This window comes from Kryptolebias marmoratus, linkage group LG8 (assembly GCF_001649575.2).
Source record: "Kryptolebias marmoratus isolate JLee-2015 linkage group LG8, ASM164957v2, whole genome shotgun sequence".
NCBI lineage: Eukaryota > Metazoa > Chordata > Actinopteri > Cyprinodontiformes > Rivulidae > Kryptolebias > Kryptolebias marmoratus.
In genome coordinates, this window is record NC_051437.1 from 23,545,579 (window position 1) to 23,567,592 (window position 22,014).

The window sequence follows — 22,014 nt, forward strand, 5'->3', positions numbered from 1 at the left end:
TTTTTAAATGGAATTACTGAAATCAATCTATTTTTTCATGATATTCTAATTTTATGACCAGCACCTGTATATTACAAAAAGAAAGCTGACTGTGTTTTCAAAAGTCTCATTTCTATACCTTTTATTTCTTTATCATTATCTGGAGGACTGTGTTTAATCCAGCTACGTAAGCTGCTGTCACTGTCAGTTAGTTGGCAAACACTGAGTGAATAGGAATAACTGTAAGATAACAGAACACAAAAATTGATTCCCCAATTTATCTTTTAAAAAAAGCTTTGAGTCAATCAATTTAAGAAAAACAAAACAAAAAAAAACAACATAAAAGATAAGTAGACCTTTCAGCATCTACAATGGATGAAAATGTCAAAAGATTCAGGGATTGTGGAGGAATGTTTGTGTAAAGGCCAAACATATGACCTTTAAACCCTCAAGCAGCACAGCACAAGAAACCATCTTATCAATATATGATCAAAAAAAGCCATGTTGGCTGCCGAGTATGTTATAAAAGTAAATTTAGTCAATGCAGTTAGTTTGAAGATGAAATGGTGTTAAGCAGGGATGCAGCAACACAGTAACTGTGCAGAAATGTAGCCAAGTTTTTAAGAATAAACTAGTTTACAAAAATAGGGTACATTTTTTTCTTTGATCAGATGAGTCTTTTTCTGAAAAAGTTATGTAACATGAAAGCTAAGAGGCATTTTCATCCTTTTATTGTTGTTCTTTGGTGTGCTGCTGGCATTACATTTTATGCTTTTCTAATAAAATGGAGCTGTTGTGTTTCCTTTAGTAAAAACTGAAATAAATTTAAGCCTTGTTGCATTTTTGGAGAACTTCCCAAGTCTCTGAAAATGGATTTTGTAATTTGTCCAAAATGACTTCTTCTCAGTGAAAACAATAAATGTGTTCACTCTGAGTTGAAGAACTTTTAATTCAGTGTCACACAGCGTGAACGCCAATGATTGTTAGTGCTCCTCTGCCCAGTGGTTGTTAGATTTGTTTGAAGTAGTATTCAGCATAACAAGATAATTATTTATTCATTAAAGTGGTAACTAAGCATAGTGGCCTACAATCCAGCATGTCATTTGCTCTGACAATTGAATCAGGCCTGAGCTTCAATTCAGATTCAGATATTTTTTTACTCTGTGTTGTTTGGTGCAATTATTTTTCCTCCCTAAACTCAATCCAAATAACATCTTATAGCACAGGCCCATGTTGTTTTACGTTTTATTAATAGCAACATCAGAGTACTAAATGTACAGAGGACGAATCAGTGAGAATCGCATTTACAGTGCTTGCAAATACAGAGCTTAGTACAAGAGTAACCAAATCAAAGTCACCTGGAAATTGAAACGTTTACCAATAACTACAAAAGGAAGAGATGTGGTTCAGAAGACACAAAACAAAAGTTATACAACGTTTAGCCGTCACAGAGACAGACTGGAGTCCCTTTTTTTTGGAGGTGTGTTGTGTGTGAATGTGTTTGTATATATTATAGTCATAGGTCTTATACAAAAGTTAACAGAGGTACTCATTGATATATTAAACACAAATATAAAAAGTTTAAGAGTCACAAAGTACAAACTCTCCATTTTTATGGCGACAACACAACTTAGAGTCATTTTTCTTCATTGTAGGTATGAAATGCAGTCAGTTTGAGTGAACAGACTGTGCCCATGTGAGAAGTCTTTTCCCTTCCCCAATGTAAAATAAATCAACATAAGTTTCTTAAATATGGGTTTTTAAACTTAGGTTATGATGATTATGATTTGTTGTTATTTTATTTGTTATTTCTTTGCCCTCATTTCCTGCTTGTAACTCCCAAAGAATGGGGAACTATATATCTTCTTTTACTCTATTTCCATTGAAACCTATTTTTCAACTCTCCTTGATGTGACACTCATTAGAGGTCTACCTTTAGTTGGAAAGGCATCTTACAGAGCTAGAGGCCGTTTTTTATGAATCCACAGCAGATTTAGGTCATGTTCCTACTCACTCTCTAAAGGCAGTGTTATGAGAAAATAGAGGATGTTGCAAACAAAATGTCTTTTTTTTCCTAAAGTCTTTTTGACTATATGGATAAGCACTGACAGTGTTTTGGCTCTTCTGAATAGAAAGGTAAAAACATGACCCAAGAGCAAAGTCAGAGCCCTCTGCTGTAATTACAGTATAAGCGCACAGTATGTGATTTTCCTAAAAAGATGACTGAGGAGCTACAGATTCCTGACAGCTAAGAATCGATTCATTGTCCAACCTAATATTTTCCTCCTCTCGTTGAGTCTTAGCTCTTTGAACACCCTGTTGTCTTTGATAAAAATTTAAACCACCACCTTGTCGCTATCAGTGTCATGTGTGTAATATGTTTCTTGGCTAACCAGACACTGAAAAAATAAAATGGAGTCATTTTGTTGATCCCTCTCATGATAATGCTTCAAACAATGTGTTGGGGGGGATATATTCAGCCAACATCTAATTCACACAACACGTATGTCAATAAGTTCCATTCTGTATATCTGACATGCAAACAGGAATCACAGGACTTGTAAATATTCTTTGTGTTTTGTGTTGTCAGAAAAGCCTCCTGATTTATAGCTTTTTTGTGCCGAGGGGAGCAGAAGGTTTCATAGACTGGTGAAGAGACAGAAATGGGAGCTACAAAGTAATCATTTGTTGTAAAAAAGGTATGCACCCAACTGCGCCCAGATGATGTTTCTTGAATCAGATTTGACCAGCCAAAGGGAACTGTTTTACTCCCTCTTAGCTCCAAGACACCACACTTAACTTTAAACACAAACTGAAAGAAATGAAAGAACACATTTAGGTTGTTTTGTATTAGATTTTACAGACGTAAAAAAGGAAGGTAGTGTATGCTGATGTCTTAAAACATTCTGTCCTGTATAAAACATTTGTCGTGCACGTTTATTGCAATCGCATCTTTCTGGGTTCCAAGTGATTTTATTTTAGCCAGCAGCTATCTGCCAGTACAAATAATGTTTCCCAAGCTAACCGAAGTAAAACTCTGAAACCATTTTTTATTGTTCAAGTTATCTAATTCTATGTTATCCACAGAATCAGAAATCAGTCATTGAGAGTTTTGTAAAAAAAATGTTTAGAGGGCTCACACTGACATTTCACATTTATCACATGTTGTTTAGTAGCACAGAAATGTCTTATGTCAAGTACTTTTTTTTTCTTGATGAAACAGTTCACAGCAGTTCCGATAACAAATGTAGTCACAAATGGTCTAACAATCATCAGAAGGCCTTTATCGGCTGTAAAGACAAATTGAGTTCAGTTTAGCACAACTTGAAATTAAAAAAAAGAAAAATATTTTTCTGTTTTGTAGATTTGGCCATCACTGCAATCGGTAAGTTCACTGTTGACATTTTGTAAAGAACACTGCTACAAATAGGCCTGGCAGGGCAAGTCAACCATCATACAATTTGTAAATAACTTTATAGCTAGCCAATTTTATAAGCATAAAGGAAATCACAAGCTTCCTGTAATCAAATGTAGAAGCTGAGAAAGGCCATACCTGCTGCTATTTATTTTGATTTTCTCAATATCACAATTAGCTAATTTGTTAGATGACAATTTATCTAAAGCAAGCAAGCTTTGTTTTCTCAAGATTAAGAAATAATTATGGTGAAAACTCTTGTTTTCATGCTACATCCAGTTTCATCATTTCATATTATTCTTTTCCTTTGTTGATCAATGATGGATGTTCCTTGTTGTGAAATTTTACCTTGAATTGGTTGCCAACATAACCATATTGAATATTTTTTGTTGAAAAAGGACACCTTTTGTTGTGATTTTGATTTTTTTTTTTTAGGAATAAACAAGCTTTCAAGGACTTCTATCTTCTCAAGAAAACAAGTTTTATCTTGAGAAAATGGCAGCATCAAACTGTTAACAAAACAAGCTTTGTGTTCATGAGATTATGAAATTGTTAACTTGTTAATTTGAGATAATGTCCGAAAAATACATTTCTAAGCATGCCCTTTCTTGATTTCCATTACTAAGACAGATTTTACAGCCTTCTGAGAATATTTTTGATTGTGTGTACATTCTATAGTTTATCCTGTTTATCAGCACAAAATTCATTAAAACCAAAGCTGGCCAAAGCTACAAAACACTGAGAATCTACCACAAAGCTATACTCAGGCACAGAAGTGCTTTGAACTAAACACCAGTGAGCTAACGGGTAATGGTAATATGCAGTCGTTCAGCAGCTGTTTTCATACATCATCTTGGTTTAACACATTAACATGCTTGAAATGTTGTCAGGAAAATCTGTCTGTCAGAACTGAGAAGAGACCTGCTGATGCCACAACTAATATGGTAAAACATGGTTAAAATATGGTCAAAGATAAAACAAACCAAAATTATATTTTAAAGCTTGAAGTGAAAAATACATTTTCTCATCAACTCTGATCTTTGATTATTTTTTTCTTTGAATATGCAGTGGTCACATCAATAACAAGAATACTGTGTACTTCACAAATGTCTGTTTTCTTTTCCTTATTGAATTCACCAACAAAAGCCATGTTATTATGTTTTTGCAGTCATTCCAGTGAAGAACGTGACGGATCATATCCTTTCTCGGGCAGTTGTGGCAACATGAATATACAAATACAAAATGAAAAACATAACAAATGAATGCAACCCAGTCTAGATCGAGTTTAGTTTGTTTCTTGGCAGCTACTGTTAGATTTCCTTTTTTTTAATTCTTCCAAAATTTATATTAAATTTCACTTATAAATAATGTGAAGAAGTTCAACTCATTACTTTTCCAGCCAACCATGAATGGATTCAAACTCAAGATATGGTTACAACACCTGATAAAACCACTCAGCACTGTTACTTTCAGAGACTCCACCTGGAAATCACTTTCTAATTCAGCGAACAATTGCAGCGTCTACTGAAGTATTATACTGGTTAGCTAAAGATATAATACAAGTACTGCTTGAAAGTGCAGAAAAGAAGCTTGGCACAAGGTTAGTTTTGTGTTTTTAAAAGAAATACTGTAGATACACATGTAAACAAAGACACTATCCCCGACCTAGCTGGAACCTTCCCCAAAAAAGGCAAAGCTCTTGAAAAATAGAACACACCTGTACACAAATTGAAGCAAATATATAGAAAATACATTTACACGTGTATAATTTACAGTAAGTTTCATAACCCTCTGATGAATAAGATAGCACTCTTCATTCAAAAAAATATAAGTTATGTCAAAGAAGCAAGACAGCCTGACTTGTGTGAGGCTGAACTGGTGTGGGTCATTCATGAGAGTGGTTTTCATGTTGTGAATGGGCCAAAGCAGAGGTTTTGCACCACAGTGTTTCCCCCAATCCATCTTCGTAACAAAATGGCTCACATTTACGCGTAAGTTGTTTTCACACATGCACTGAAATCCTCATGTTCTAAAGCTCTATTTGTAGCATTTGATCCAAACTTCTTACAGATTGTTTTTTTAACCGAAGAAATCTTCAGAAGATAAGTAATGTGCAAACATAACAAATCTTCTGAAGCATTTACAGCAAGTGATCAAAAGAGTGAATTTGTGCATTGCTAACAGTTACACTTTCAAAAGTTTTAAAAATAATTTCATACAGTACTCTATTCATGTCTAGCCACATGTGTGGCCTAATGAGATACTTCCCCACTTCCCCTCTGTCACTTTTCTAGCTGTGAGAGAGAATCTCTAGAGGAAATCTCCTCCACTGTAAAATGTTTCTGCGAACAGTTATTGTGAAAATATCTGGATCCAAATGTCTGCACATTTTCTTTAACATCTTCAGAGCTCATGTGTGAAAACAACTTAACTGGACATACTGGGACAACCTGTTTTCTTTGATTCCTTTTTTAGGAACTGAGTCTAGAAACCACTTTAGTAAATTACAGAAAAATAACTGTAAACACCCAGCGGACCCATGGTTTAAATCTGTACATATTGCTGTTAGCAGCCAGAAATGTTTACAATTACAGAATTGTATTTGTGCTTTGTACAAACCTACAGCACAATAAAAGGTAGATTATTAGACAACTTCCACAAAAGCCTCATAGCACAAAGGTAATTGAATCCAGACATTTAATATTAATAAAATTAATGGTATTAGGAAGTTTTCAGGAGAGCTTTACTATCCTTCTCATCACAGAGACAGTTTAAACCAATTTAGTAGTGGGTAACTGGCTGGTGTTGATCCCTTACCATAACTGAACTGTAAGGAAGTGTCAGATCTATTGAATAAATTTTGTTCGCTCACTTTACTTCACCACAAATTAAAGGAATCTATCTACATTCCTAACATCCTGGCTGTGATAGCTGAAATTCTAATACGGTGGAAGTATTTGTCTCAAACACTGAATCGGGCTCTGGAGAGGGCTAACCTTCACATCACATCCCATAAGGGAATACCTTCCCACTTAGTCCCTGTATTCAAAAAGAAAAGAAATAAATAAAAATGAACATGATGCAGATCATTTGGGTCTTAAAGGACACCCCACTGGGATTTTCTTACAAGTTGTTTTTTTTATGTTCCTTCTTCCAGAAAACTGGTTCACAATCTTCTTGAGCCTGTGATTATAATTTAGTTTTTTTTAAAAAACCTATCAAAGTCTGTAGATGTTCAGTTATTGAACTACCTGTATTTGTCTAACTCATGACTCAGTGTCAGAATTTAGTCTGAAACAGCTGCTTTCCCAGATACTAATATGAACTATGTTTGTACGAATGGTTGACAGACCTAAGACAGTATGAATGTCCTGTCAGTCTCTGCAGTATGCCGTGGCTGTGTTTATTCAAACTTTACATGAATTTTCTGCTGTGCAATTTATTAAAGCATGTACCATACCATACAAGCCTTTTGTCTATTTTCCATTAACCTAAATCAGATACAATTCTCACTTGACGCGGGCAATGAATTGGCATGAAGATGTTTTTTGTGTTGTCATTTTTGTTAAGGGGGAATATTTAAACTATTTTAACAGTGGTCTCCGGTAATCCAGACTTCCACTGTTAGGACTGTGGCAGGCTCCTAAGTGTACAAAAATAGACATAACTATTCTGATTTTAAAATGGGACTGATAGAAACTTTTTTCTTCCCCATCCAATAAAGCATAAACCACCTCTGTGTTTCCACTGTCTTTCTTCCAAATCTTATAGAATAGTGATTTGTATAAATATGTTTTAGATTCTCTTGCAACACATTTCTTAAAACTATTTGAAAACATTTTCAAATACATTTATAGTATTTTTACATTTTGTTAAAAAAGAAACAAAAAACATAACTGGAGTTGATACAGGGTTAATATAACTCTCTTTGTTTAGTCCTTCAGGTATTGTAAAACTTCCATCTACCCAGATTGTGGCACATAGTGGCATTATTGGCACATTGTTCAGAAATACAGTTCGTCTTCCACCCAAAGCAGCTCCTTGGGCTCCTTTTTTCAAATCTTAAATGTTTTCCTTGAGACATCTGTGATGTCCACAGTCTTTTTCCATACATCCTGTAAATATATTTATATATACTCTATATCTAAATGAATGTAGATTTCTGGAAAGATGGAAAGGCAGCACATTGCACCTGCCCTGCTTGATATCTCTAAAAAAATAAATATCTTCACCAGTGTCCGAGAAGTGATTACACTATTTTACAAAATAAGCTGTTTTGTGTGTTTCTTGTTTCCAACAGGATCCTGTGAAAATACAGAGAAGAAAATTAAAGTTACTCATTATTGTGAGGCCAGTATAACACAGACAAGATTTTAAATACAGCCTCTTTTCCACTTGTTTAGGAGAGGACAGGCAGTATAATCTAAGCAGCAAAACATGCAACCTATTTTTATTATTAAAAGCCAAACTACAGTTGTACACTGTATCAAAATCACTTAAATTTAATACCTACATACAGTTTGCAGAGATAAGAAGTGTTTATTTCAAGATTGCAATACCGAGAGCATGCCATGGAAAGCTGAAGTGAATAATGTGTGTCCAGACAACAGTTAGGCTCTGTCCTCTCTCTACATTACCTGTAGGCAATATATTCCTTTGAAAATCTGGGTCAATAGCAAACGTTACACCTCCCCCTGGCTTTCACCAACACTGCGAGGCCAGAGCATGTGTTTAATGTTGACACTTTGAATTTCAAATGCTAGGCCATTCTGGTATATTTTAGTCATGCATTAAAATGTGTCCTGATTGAGTGGAATTCTTCTCTGGTGCAGGAAAACTTTGAAAAAAGTATGCTTTTTAATATTTTGGATAAAAATAATTGTGACCATACAGTGCTAATGTATGCATAATTAGTCTCTTATCTCTGACAAAGACTTGTGACACTGTTCTGAACTGGATTTTTAACCCATTTTATGACTGCACAGAGCACAGAAAAGAGCATAATCATGCCACAAATAACAAACATATGCCAAGTTCCTCTCTTTTCCCAAAGTGGGGCAGCATCACCATGAGGATGGAGGTAGTTAAGCCTCAGATGATGATTTGCAGGGGGAGACTAAGTGGAACAGTACCCACCAGAGCGTGAATTCATGATGTCTTTCCCACAGAACATGAAGAAAGCCTTCAGCTCGTCAACAAGAAATCTCAAACCATTTCTCCGACACAAAGGCCACAGGTATCAGTTGTCTTTCAGTGGGAGAAGGCCTGTTGGAAAAAAAACAAGTAGTTAGAAGATTAAACTGATTGAAGCGAAGGTAATGTAGACCAGAAGTGCTTTACATCTGAGACTTTACAATGTGTCCTTCAAGGTCTAATTATGTCCCTAGTTACCCTCCAGTGCCACAGTCAACACTGTAATGCTGTCACATTCAAACACAAAAAAACTGCTTCACTTATCAGAAGTGACATTGTTAAACGTGTATACCAATAAAAATCCTTCATAACCTGTGCTAGTTAAATATAGACACTAAATAAATTATTTTACCCTCCCTGCCAATGTGCTGCAATGAATCCATAACAGGGTTTGGATGCACTGAGTAGGTGTTTTCATCTTTGCTGGCCCAGTAGCTTAGATGACCGTTGCTCTCATTCACACAGACAATAAACACTGTCAGTTCTCTGCCAATTTACTGTCAAACCTCCCACATAATGACTGCATGGTCTCTGCCAGTACACCTGTCAGTTTAAATCAAATGGAGGGGACACATCATCTAAACACTTTTGCCTATTTCTTTGATTAAAAATAAAAAGCGAAGATTACCTGAGTTGGTAAATATGAATTCACTGAGCAAAATTTTTCAGCCTATGTTACATGTGCCATTTAAAGTACAGTAAGGAAAGAGCAGTTCAGATAAATCTTGTTGTCCTGCATCTATAAATTGAAAAATGAATTAGCAATGAATCAGCTGAACCTGCATTTTGTCAGCCGCTTTGACTGTGTTCAGACACCATTTAGCAGGGCCTCATGCAGATGAAGAATGATGCAGGCAATAACAGTGTTGAAGTCAACCGATTTGTGTTGAGATTTGCTCAAACAAACCTCTGACAGTCTGATTGTGACTGAAAGAAACGTGCAAAAAAGACAAATCCAGGATTGCCATTTTGATGGATTCTCTGTTTTGTTATATCTTTTCTCTTGATTTTATACTTTACAATTTAATGTGAAAGTTATAAGATCTTTAGAACAACTTATTATTACCTCATAGATTTATTACTATGGATTTTTCTGACTGAAAAAATAAATAATTTAGAGTGAATCCACTTTCTGGTCATTTTTTAAATGATGCTCTGTCAAATAGTTATCAGTACTTAGTACTTTATCAGTCATGATATCATCATCATTCATAGAGCACAGCATCTGGAGAAAAGGGCAGAAGTCTTCATCCAGGCTTGGCTAATGGATGGCAAAATGATGGCCCTTTGTTTACCATTATTCAGGCTTGTAAAACAACTCTTTCTCAAAAATGTCATACAGGTGTGAATGAACTCTTCATTAGCTAATATTAAACCTCTGCACTTTTGCATGACACCATTTGTTTAGTTTGTTGCCGTTTTCTTAACTGAACATTTTCCATGATACTACACAAATGTATGTGTGCTGAGCATAGACCCTGTATGTCCCAATGGTGCTGAAAGGCTGCTGAATGCGTCAGTCCACCAGGAGTTGAGTAAACTTTGGACTGACTAGACATGCTGATTAGCCAGACTGATACATCCAGCATCCTCAGCACCATCGACACATACACTATCTGTGCACATTTGCATTGTGCAGTGGAGCAAGAAACTAAACCAGTGGTGTCTAATCCTGGTCCTTGAGGGCCACTATCCTGCATCTTTTAGTTGTTTCCCTGCTCTTCAGCAAGTCTTCACTTTCTGCAGAAACTTGTTAGTCACTCATTCATTCAAATGTGGCGTGTCAAAGCAGAGAAACATCTAAAACATGCAAGACACTGACCCTCCAGGACCAGGAATGAACACTACTAAACTAAACAAATGGTGTCATGTAAATGTGAAGAGTTTTAATATTAGCCAATGTAGCATTCTTTCACAACAATATGTTGCTTTTGAGTTCTCTTCTGCTCTTTTCTCCATACCCGATGCTCTTTGACTGATGCTAACTATACAAACTATTGGCAACTATTTTATAGAACATCACTTCAAAAGTGACCAGACTATCCCTTTAAGTCAGTCATGTGTATGCATACCTGTTTCCGTTGTAAGAGGTCTTGTAGACAGGTGTCTGCTGGATCATCTCATCTGTGTAGATGGGGACAGCAGTCCGAACGCACTCATGTGAGCACTGCAGGCTGTCATTGTAGGCAGTGAATATGTCCACCTTGCTTGGCACTCGAGCCGGGGTGAAGTCCGTCAGGTTTTGGCAGCTTTCCTCTTGCTGGTGGATCTTTCTCTGATGGCTATTGTGGCGGCCATTTCCAGACTGTGCACAGCTACAAAAACACGCACCAAAGACAAGAAGCAAACATAAAATCATACCTTGTACCTTTGGTTAAGCTATTAAAAGTTCTGGAAATAAATAAAAAAAATAAAGTGTTGCAGCTGTGTATCAAAAGTAAAGGAATCTTTCCTACCAGTTTTTAAGGACGAGTGTTGTGATCAAGGCTGCAATAACCATGATGAGAGACACAGTGATTGTGATAATCTGGTGAACTGCCAAACCTGCAGAAAAACAGAAATAAACATTAGAAAATATTTCCCCCTCATTTTCAGAGGAACCCTACTGTTCACACTGCTGAGATGTGCACTTCTTTTGTTTCTTGTTTTGATTAAACTTGTTGAACTTGCACTGAGTTTCTAGCACAACTCATTCAAAAAGTAAAATATTATAAATCATAATTTCTCAGTGATTAAATAATTACATGGAGGGGTAAATCAGATCAGGTTTTTCATTGTATAACACTTCATTTTGTTGGCATTAAAAAAGTAAACCACACTCAAACCAAGCCTTTTTGGAAAGGACTTCATCTAACTAAAAACTGGTATGCTTTTAGATTTATTCACCTCAAGGTAAGAAAAAAATTGCCCCAAGGCTTTTATTTCAATATTAAATAGGAGCTAATTTTGATATGTTGTATCAAAAAAATGCGATCAAAAGATAATCCTGAAAGGCAATCTGCGTACTTTGAAAATGGAAACAGATAGAGTAGGCAGCAGAGAGAAGCATTAATTGATCTTTAGGGCCTTTGAGGGAAACAGCAGTGGAACCTATTTAAATGAGAAGAATCACCTCCTTTAAAAATGGCACACATCACAGAAAAATATGCTTTCACGTTCAGCTACCAAACAACATTAGCATTCCTTTGGAGTTGTTTTTGTGTTCAGTTCATTGAGGTCTTCTTTAAGTTCTATTTTGTGTTTCTCTTAAAAGTTGAGGGCAATTTTTAGTTTGTTGCTAACTTTATTTCCTATTTGGTGATGGATGGGTAGCTTGCAGTTGCTTCATTAAAGCTTCATTTCAGCTAGGCAACTGAATGATAAATCTGTAAAACAAAAAAAAACATAAATAAATAAAGGAGGATTCATTGTAAATGTCAAAATTTGAAATAGTTCAGTTTGAAAGAAATCACAGATGCCTCATTTAATCTTTCCTGTGCTTATTTATTCTTGTTTTTAATCTGTATTATAAGTATTTGCCTCTAAACTGAAGATCTAATTAAGTCCAGGATGGATATTTTCACAGGTCAAGGCTTAGATCTGCTGATGTTAAACTTTGACATGCCTATAATTGTCTTAAATCTCCATGCACTTCTTTAATTGGACTCAAGATATCTATCATGTGAAACCCAATTATTTTACTATTAAAATTGCAACAGATACTGGTTGAATGATAACACATGTCTACTGGATCCTGAGCAGTCGCTTGAGAATTAAAAACAAATTTGTAATCTTCCTGGTGTTATTTGATTCAAGGAGGATTACAAAACCCACATGCCTTTGTACAATCAATCTAACCAGTGAAAACCGTGTAATTACAATTTCACACACTGACATCTTCCAGGTGTCTGAGTTAAAGCTTTGTTCTGTTTAGCTGTCTGGACAATAAAAAGCCATAAAAGTGTTGCTATAGTTTAGTGGGACTGTTTGACCTTTTTCTTATTTGAGATTTCTTAAACAGCATACATATGTGTGAAGAGCCAAAATTTTCTCGTCTCGCCCCATTTGTTCTTGATAACTGAAGTAGAAAGGAAGTGTTCTGATTTACCCTCTTAAGACTCTCGTGTGCGCTGATCCCCCTTTTCTTTTATCAAAGACAGTAATCCACAAACAAAACTGTGTAGTACATGTTTAAAGTAAGGATTAGTTCAAGACCACTGCACTGCACTTTAAGGTGCATTTGTGAGGCTGAGTGATAGAGCATGAGAGCAAACAGGACAGAATGACACACTGCAGCAGGTGACACACTGCAGGAGGACAAAATAAATAAATATAAAGAAGTCGTTTTGATGAAAATGCCCATGCGGCCTGTATACATCTCACCTCTCCATCAGCCAGCTGCCTAGCTGCTGATCCAGGCCAATTTGTCTTCTGGAAACGTTCAAAAGGAAGTGCTACTCTCGGTCATTTTGGAAAAAGAACACAACCTCTCCCCTGCTACCCTGCTGCTTGATAATAAACTTTCTGTGGGCAGGGCTATGGAAAAGGCCAAGCTGGTCAAGCTCGGATTAATGATATCTCCGGTTAGCTCTGGGAAGCCTTGGCTTCCCAATGCAACCAAGTCCCTTGCCATGACAAAGGCACATTAACTAGTTTAGACAGTCATTTGCAATTTCAGCAAGCCCCCTTTCTATCTCCCATCTGCTTCTCTGCCTGCTTCTGGCTGATGCTGAATTTGAAATTGTTCGGTTTCAAACGAACATCTGTTCAACTTCAGGCCCAACTAAGATTGCCTTTGACCCTAATCAATAGCTGAGGTGTCTACTGAGAATTGTTTTACCTTGCATTGATGTTAGATTAAAAAGAACAAACTTGCAGTTTGGAGAATTTGAACCAAAAGCTGTACTTAGTAAATTTGCCCCGTAAAATGTAACTGATTAAATCACATTATAAAGCTGAATTAGGCTCTGCTTTATCTCAGCTTCCAATAGAAACTACTATATTAATTTAGATAAGAGGAAGCTTACTGACACAGCTGGTAAACAAGAACACTTTGTGAATAGTTTAGTCAGGGTACTTAAGTCAGAGGAGCTCATTAAATGTTACATCAGGCTGCCATTTAGAGCCAAAAGATGCATACAATCTTGGTACAGTTTCTTAATGAAGCAAATGAACCCTAGAAGCTCTGCAAACACAGCATTAGGCCTATCATACCCTGATTTTTAGGGCATATTTATGGGTTCAGAAATTAGAGACCACATGGGTGGGTGTTATGAGTCAAGAGATGAGTTCTGTGTTCATCCAGAAGTGCAAGTTGGGGGGTGGGGGGATCTATATCTAGATAAAAAAGAGCAAAATTAAAACAAAGATTGTCTATGACCTTTAGGAGCATGTTAGTTCTTATAAGTGCTTCAAGTGGAAAGAAATATATAGTTTTCACCTTCTTGCTCATGACAATTTAAAGGACATGTCTATTAAACATATTAAACAATACAATATAGACTTTTCTGTAGATATTTAAAGTATTATTGAGCAGCAGTTAATCTATTCTAAAGGTTGGCTGCTATTATTCATTTTCATATCTGGTCATTTTCAAATCTATGACTTTTTTGTATGATATTTTTTTTTTCAAGAATTAAAAAGGCATTTAACTCAACTGAAATCTAATGTTGTGTTTGCATTAACCAGACTATTTCTCAAAGAACCAGTCTAAAATTGTATCTTTCTGCACTTTTTTACACAGCAGCCTATCATGGCAAATGCCTAATTTGCCCATTTAATATTTATCTAATATTGTGTGCCCACAAGTAGTTTCCTCTGTGCACTACATACTTTCCCATGCACACAAGAAAGTTTCTGGTGTGCGCAGATAGTTTCTTGTGCACATAACATCACTTGAGGGGCTCCATAGAGTGTTACTGAAGGGGAAAATAACTGACAATAACTGCAAGAATTTTCACTGGATCCTTTTTTTTTTGTTGTTGTTAAAATCATTATTCTAAAATTATTGTAGTGATTTTGTTTGTTTGCATTAAAATATACTGCCTTCAACTACAATGGTTTTAATAGATTTCACTGCACCAAACACTGGAAAACAAACCCTCCTGTGTCTGATTTAGGACCTTTTTCATTACTGCTCTATTCTCAAGGGTGAGCAGGATATTTGAGGGCTTGAACTGAACTGTGCATCACTAATTTAGAGGATTGTTCCACCGTTAATGTGTACATAAAATCTGTGTATGCAACAATATAAAATTCTGTTTTACCCAGGGTTGATTTGCCTTCCAGCAGATTAAATTATGAATTATATGACAGCATCTTTATTGTAGGCAGTTTGACTTCTGAGAGAGACAGTTGTAACAAGGCAATGCTGGACAAATGATGTCCTCATTAAATGGCTATTAAATTACTGGGCATGTATGTATGACTTATTTCTGTCCATGTGCAAGCTTGATTGTCTAAATGTTGCAGAATCCATCATTCTTTTCAAAAAGCCATTTAGAGGTAATGGTACATACACCCACTCAGTGTTTGCTTAAAAGCTTCTGAAAAATGTGGGAAAGGCCCCTCATTATGAACAGAGTTGCAGCTTGGTGAGCGTGAGCCTCTTCACTCCTACAAACCACAGAGCACATTTGCACAGGCATATTTGGTACATGCTAATATTCTTTCTGACCCATCCAAGATTGCCTCCACACCAATTGGGCACCTTTTCAGGACAGTGGGAGAAGACTTCTGTCAAAGGCTGAATGCTGATAGCTGGGAATTTCCAATTAACATTGATGTCAAAGTGTCAATCTAGGCTGATTTCCACTGAGTAACCAAGCAATCTAAAACACTTATTGCAAAAGCAGCAGGACAGAATGAAGAGGTAAGTTGAAGAGGGAGAGATCAGACACAATTACTCTAAATGCCTTTTTATTCAATGTCAAAGGCATTGCTGCATAATTCAGCCAGCCTGGTGGCAAAAGGTAAAATGGACCAAAAAAAAATAGAAAAAGGGGACAGACAGAGTATATTGCCTCAATGATAGCCACCCATAAAGGGAGATACACTCATCCTGAGTCTGTATTAGAAGCAGCGAGAAACACTCAAGTGCTCATCACGCAGCCGAAAAATGAAAATGACTGCAATTTTCAGGTGGATATAAAATGCCATTGCATCTGATGCAGCTTCAAACAACCACCGTGAAGTCTGCATGTTGTCATATTGATGGAAGATTTTTTTCTTTTTTTTAATGTTTAGCTATGCTGTTTAACAGGTGAATGGGCTGTGAAAGACACTGTGCACCTTGAGTCCATCTCCTGTCCAAAAACACACTGAGTTTTTTCAATAAGGATAAAACTTAAATGAAGTAAAGGACGGATCTTATATCTAGTCTGTTTTAGTGTATATGACTGACAGTACATCACCCTGCATTCAAAACTGTCTCAGTCGACATCTGTACTTTGTAGTTTTGTTCTTTGAGGCAGAAGTATCAAAAAGAAAAAGGTGGAGAAACCGAAAAGTGAAGCAGCATCTGCTCAGTCTCACCCGTTCTTCTTCTCTTGGCTGAGTTGTCTGTAAATCAGAGGCTAAGGGTTTGACTTTGCACGCCTGTCACCAGACATCAGCATTTAAGTTCAGATTTAATGCTTGAGAAATAGGGATTCATTTTACCCACTTTATTGTGAGTCAATACAGAGAGCTATGGCAGTCTTATTGGATTGCCATGGTAACTGTTGGGAAAAGTGGTTTCTATCTGTCTCAGTGTGTCTCTGACTGTTGAGGAGGCTGTACTGTATGCCTCTACAGGTCTACCACAGGTCAAAATAACAACCTTCACATTTTTAAAAATTGATTTGTCAAACACTTAACATACATTTTGCATGTTCTCTGTTTGCTTTGCAGGGAATCCAGATTTACTTATTCACATCATTCATCTAACCCCTCATATACATTTACAATCTTTATAAATTAAAACAAATTGTTGACATGATCTAGTTAGTTACTTTATTGTCATCCGCCACAACTGGACAAATTTTAATGAAACTTGCAGAAAGCAATCATTGGATGTATGAGAAAATGAACTGATTAACTTTTAGAGTCAACCCAATTCAAGATGGCTGTAATTGCAAACAACCTTAAAAAAGCACAAAAAAGCTATAGCTCCGTCTATCTTACAGACACTGAGCAAAGATTTGATGTGGTGCTAGCTGGGACTAGCCGACAACACATTTTACAAACGTGTACATATTGTTCAAAATCTTTGATTAACCCTCCCACGGTCTTCACGTCAAACTGACTCGAAGATACAAGGGCTTCTCTACCTCTCTTTGTCTCTCTTTCTTTATAGGGCTTCAGGATAGATAAAAAAAAAGTTGCTATTATGCAACTATTTTGAGTTAACTCTGTCTGTCTGATAGCAAAGTATATATCATGGACCGCTAGATGGGTTTTAATAAAACCTTCAGAAAATAACCATTTGATATACCTCTAAAGAAATTCAACTTTTCAAGTCAACTCAAACTCAAGATGGCCACCAAACCTAATCAACCTTAATAAACACAAAAATGACTTTGACTCAGCCAGTTTCATAGATACTGGGCTAAAATGTGATGGGGTAATAGCTAAGAGCCCTTCCCAACACATACTTTGAGAATTACATTTTCTGACATTGCATGAGATTTTACATAATGCTTTTTTTTAGGTCTGACCAAAATGGCTACAACTCCACCAATAATAAAATAATATGATCTTTGTTTAAAACTCTGGTATGAAAGGCAGTGGGTGATATGCATTCCTTCAAGGCATGCTAGGCCTTTAATATTCCTTCAGGTTTATTTACTGGTTCACTGTTTTCTTTGATTTCTTTTATTTTAAACATCCCATTAAATATTTTCTAGGCTCTATAGAATGCATTTATGAACCTTTTTTCTTTACAATCAACAAGTAATATTCTGTCTTTCATCTCACAGACCATCTAACAAGACCCACGTTATCAGCAGTGGTTTGCTGACTGGAGTTTTAATCATTTCATGTCCATAATGAAGCTGACAGCTCCATCTGTGTAGAGTAGAGGGGAGTCAGAGTTACAAGCAGCACAAATGCAGACAACAATCAGTGAGCATCTGGAATCACCACAGCTAAATGCCCCAACCCTCCTCCCCCTCTTCTTCTTCCTCCTCCTTCACCACCTGTATAATGACCTGAGCACCAGGAGAGCTGAATCAACAGGAGCCATCCACTAAAAGATGCGGCAACAAGACAAAACTACCATTAAAGCTAGGTGAAATGAGCAAAATTCTCATTATACAAGACAAAAACAGATATCACAACCAAAATTATTTGTCTGTATGGTTGTTTACCATGGCTGTGGCCTGCGGCAAGTCAGTGACTAATTAAAGAATTACAGCCAGAGCAAGCTGCAAGTCATTAAACTTCAACGGGACTGCTGACAGATGACATGAAAGAGAATAGTTCAAACTGGCTAAATGAGGCAGAAAGCACCCAAAAGCTCTCCTCTAAAGGCCTCTGATTTGATTAAAAGCAGCATTAAGCTATGTTGAATTTTCAAAATAGCATAAAGAGTCTGTTTTGTTGTCTTGCATTATTTATGTCAATAGTGAGTGGGCGTCAACACACTCAGAGGCAGAGTTATTATCTAGCACACATTAGCTTTAGATTGCAGTTTAGAATTAGCATATATGGGATTTTCAAATTATCCAAGTGAGATTCCAAAACTGGATGGGTCTAAAAACTCAGGCTCAAATTTATTATTGAATTAAAGCCTCTACAATGAGACATACTAAATAGTGTAAAGTCAAAAATAAACTTGTTGATGAGCAGACGTTTGTAGTGACAGTGACACAAACCTTTTTTTTTTAATTGAACACAGGTTAAATTAAAAAGACATCACTTGTTCAAGTATTTGGGAGTCTTGTTCATGAGTGATGGCAGGATGCAGCCAGAGATAAATTTGTAATTTAGAATTTATCAGTACACACCAAACATGTCACTGTGTAATGAAAAACTAAAAGAAAAAAAACATTTGCTATTAATTATCACTGCAGTTTACTATCCACTCCTGCAATATCTGTAGTTTATATTCCAGAAGGCATACATCAACACACTAAGTTTATATGCCTTGACATTTGTTAATGTTTAGGTTTCTTCTGCATTCAAGGAAAACATCTGTTAATATGATGATGATAACATTCCAGCACCAGGCTGTGTCAGTTAGATCAAAACAATCAAGAAAATATCAAATATATTGATGTCAATACAATAAAGAGCTACAGGGAGTTTTAGTGAGATAGATGCTGCATTTTTTGTTTTTGGTTAAAAATTCCAGAGTCATTCTGATCTTCTTCTAACACTTTAAACATATTTACACAAAGTGAAAGAAATTCAAATTCTCTCCAAGTCTTTCCATGTCAAGCAACTTACTGTCACTTTAAGAACAGAAGTTAAGACACATTTTTTTGTCTGCTACAAACAATGGCAAAATTTTCAATGAATAGATTAGCAAACACAAATTAAAAATATTAGGATTAGGGTTCTTGTATTCAGTTTATTGCTTTTTTTGTCTTTATGTTTCAGTTTGAGTTTGTTTATTTTATTTAGTTAGTCTGGTCTTAGTTCAGTTCTTTGTGTCTTTGTTTTCTGTCATTATTCACTTCTCAGTCAGTCACTTGTTTCCCTGCCGCGCCCATCTCCACCTGCTCCTCGTTATCACTCACCTGTGCCTACTTCACTTAATTACCCTCTGTCTTTAGAACCCGGTCATCTCCTCCACTTACTCGCTGGTTTGTTTGTCTGGTTTCCCTGATGTCTGGTTCTGCTCGTCTCCTGCCCTTCCCTGTGTTCGGTTCTTGGATTTAGTTTCCTTCCTGCTGCCACATCAGCGTTTTGTTTTTGGTTTTCTCTTATTTTAATAAATTTGTTTATTTTCAAAATGAGTCTGCGCTCTGGGTTCGCCTCCTTCTCCCCACGTCATGACAAAAAAGGTCCATTTGAGTCAAATAAATATTCTATAAGATTTGAAAATTACCATTAATTCATATCCAACACGTTCATACAAGATAAATTAATACCAGAATTCCAAAATTTATGCAAAAAGAGACTTTGCCTGAAGCCTGAATTCTGCCCTATAGCCTACGGTCAACAAGTGTAGCTCACGCTGGTAAGCTGTCATAGACTTTTCCCATGTCACTGCATAGTATGTTTCTAACTAAAGCACTTGAAATGTCAAAGCACAAGACAAACAAGTGAACTAGAGCGCCATCCAACCCAGTGGTGGACAAATAGAAAGAAAGGTTACTGTTTACTTCTGCACAATGAGACAAGAAGAGATGCTTTTGATTTATCAAGGTTAAATCAAGTATTTCATATGTGCCTCTTCAAGTGTCTTCATACCAGACTTTGATTGCATTCCTTGAAAAATTCTTACTGCCCTTCATATGTACTGATAAAAAAAAAAAAAAAAACAGCGGTCAGAGTCATGTCAAATAGCTCATCCTATCAGAATTAGGATTAGACTTTATCTGTCATCATTTTGCCAGATAAAGTATTTTTAATCTGCACCTCAATACTGCCTGCTGCCAGTATCTGGCCAGAGTGCATTTATTGTGAAGCAGGGATATCTGACGTCAAGCCTACAGACATTTCATTTCAGAAGATAGGCTTTGACAGCTGTTTCAGGGTGCTGTGACGTGTGCACATCTTGGTTTATTTTCAATCCACATAGACACTTCCTCTCATCCTCCCTCCCATGGGTCCCTAGTTTTATAAATGGGATGAACACAAAGCTATAAATTAAACTTCTATATGAGCTTAGTCACATTCTATCAATGTTTAAGATAATTCAATTTAAGGTGTTTAAGGTGGTAATTTAGGGAATTTCCTCCAAATTTAAATGGGATTAGTCTCACTAAGAATGAGCTTAGTGTATTAAAAAACTGTATGAAACAAAAAGGTGGACATGTGGGGCAAAAATAAAGCGAAGGGTCTCTCTTTTTTCAACATTTTCATCAGCAATCCAAAGCTGTGCTGCTGATGTGGTAATTATATATTTTGCTTTGGGGCTAATTTGAGTCAGACATGGGTTAATGTGTTGTGAAGTAAAAAAAAAAGTATTTTGCGGCAGAAAAACAGAAAGGTTTTTCTTCAAAACACAATTCTATTCATCTGCTCTGATGAAAAACAATTTTCTTACAGCAATAATGATGTAAACCCATTTGAAAAATATAAATAAATTCTTTCCTTGGCAGCTTTCAGGCAACAGTGATAACGGGTTTCCTCCTAGATACAATATCAAGTTATTATTTTATTCACAGGTGGTCTCATGCTCGCCTCCCAATCAAGAGATCAAAACAATACTGACAAAACAATTAGGTGCTGCCATTTCACATTCACTATACGCAGTTCAGTCACAATCATAGGACAGATATTTATATGGAAAACATTATTATTCTTATTTGTATAGTCTTCCGTTTTGCAGCATAAGATCAACGTGATTGCTTTTAAACATTGGCTTTAGATATCAGATTCAGGTGTTTCAGTGGGTCCAACTCAGGTTCTATTGTCTGTTTGTCTTCATTACCGGAACACCAATGATTGCATAATTTAACTGTCCAGGAAATCAAATGTCACACTTGCATCATAAGTGACTGTACATTCACCAGCTTCTTAAGAAATTATTAATGGGACGAAAGAGTGGAAGGTGGCCAAAGACTTTAATCATCTTTACTGTTCAGTGCCCACGTCTATGACGTTACTGCTACTGCACCAAATGGGAGCAGTTCAATTAGCACAGTTTGCGTTCATAAGATGTTGAACATGACTCATGTTTCATTGTGCTTTGAGGAAGTCATGTTCTTCATAAATGTAATGACATGTTAATTCTGATATGCCTACAGGAATGATTTGACTGCCATGAACTGCCTCCACAGACAGACTAACCATAAATGTCATACATGCCCATGTGCAATATTTCAGGGCTATTCTATAGTCAAGGACACAACCTGTGAATGGGGCATTTCACAAAGCTCTAATATTATTCATGAAATATAAAGTACCATACATGTTCACATTCATCAGAACTAGTTCAAATTTCAGTTGGGAGATTTTAAATAAGCTACTTTTTGTCTGAAATCCTAACTGGGGTTCACAGTCCGAAAACACCAAGTAATATTCATTCACCACCTGTTTCATGAGTGAAAATCTAAACTAGGAAGTTGGTAAATGTCACTAAATTATGCCATGAGCTAATTTACATAAGCATTACGTCTTCATGTCGCATTTGCATTCTGCCTTTTGCAAGCCCGCTAGAACATTTGCTTCTTTCCTAGTCTGTGCATTCGCATAAATGTTATATTAATTGAGCAAATTAACCAAGAATGCTGCTTTCATGAACATATTTTTTTTCTGTTTTGTTGTCAGATGGAGAGACAACCCTGAAATTGTAA

General features: G+C 36.3%; 1 protein-coding gene across 1 annotated transcript in view; it reads right to left on the bottom strand.

The window, feature by feature from the left end:
• Window positions 1-1,207: 1,207 nt before the first annotated feature.
• ajap1 (adherens junctions associated protein 1) overlaps window positions 1,208-22,014 on the bottom strand; it is a 46,579-nt gene continuing 25,772 nt past the window's right edge. Inside the window, exons 3-6 of the mRNA XM_017411360.2 lie at window positions 11,044-11,131; window positions 10,660-10,902; window positions 8,531-8,659; window positions 1,208-7,698 (exon numbers count right to left, since the gene is read on the bottom strand). Coding sequence (XP_017266849.1) covers window positions 8,587-8,659; window positions 10,660-10,902; window positions 11,044-11,131 — 404 coding nt within the window. The 3' untranslated portion in view covers window positions 1,208-7,698; window positions 8,531-8,586. The remainder of the gene's footprint in view (window positions 7,699-8,530; window positions 8,660-10,659; window positions 10,903-11,043; window positions 11,132-22,014) is intronic.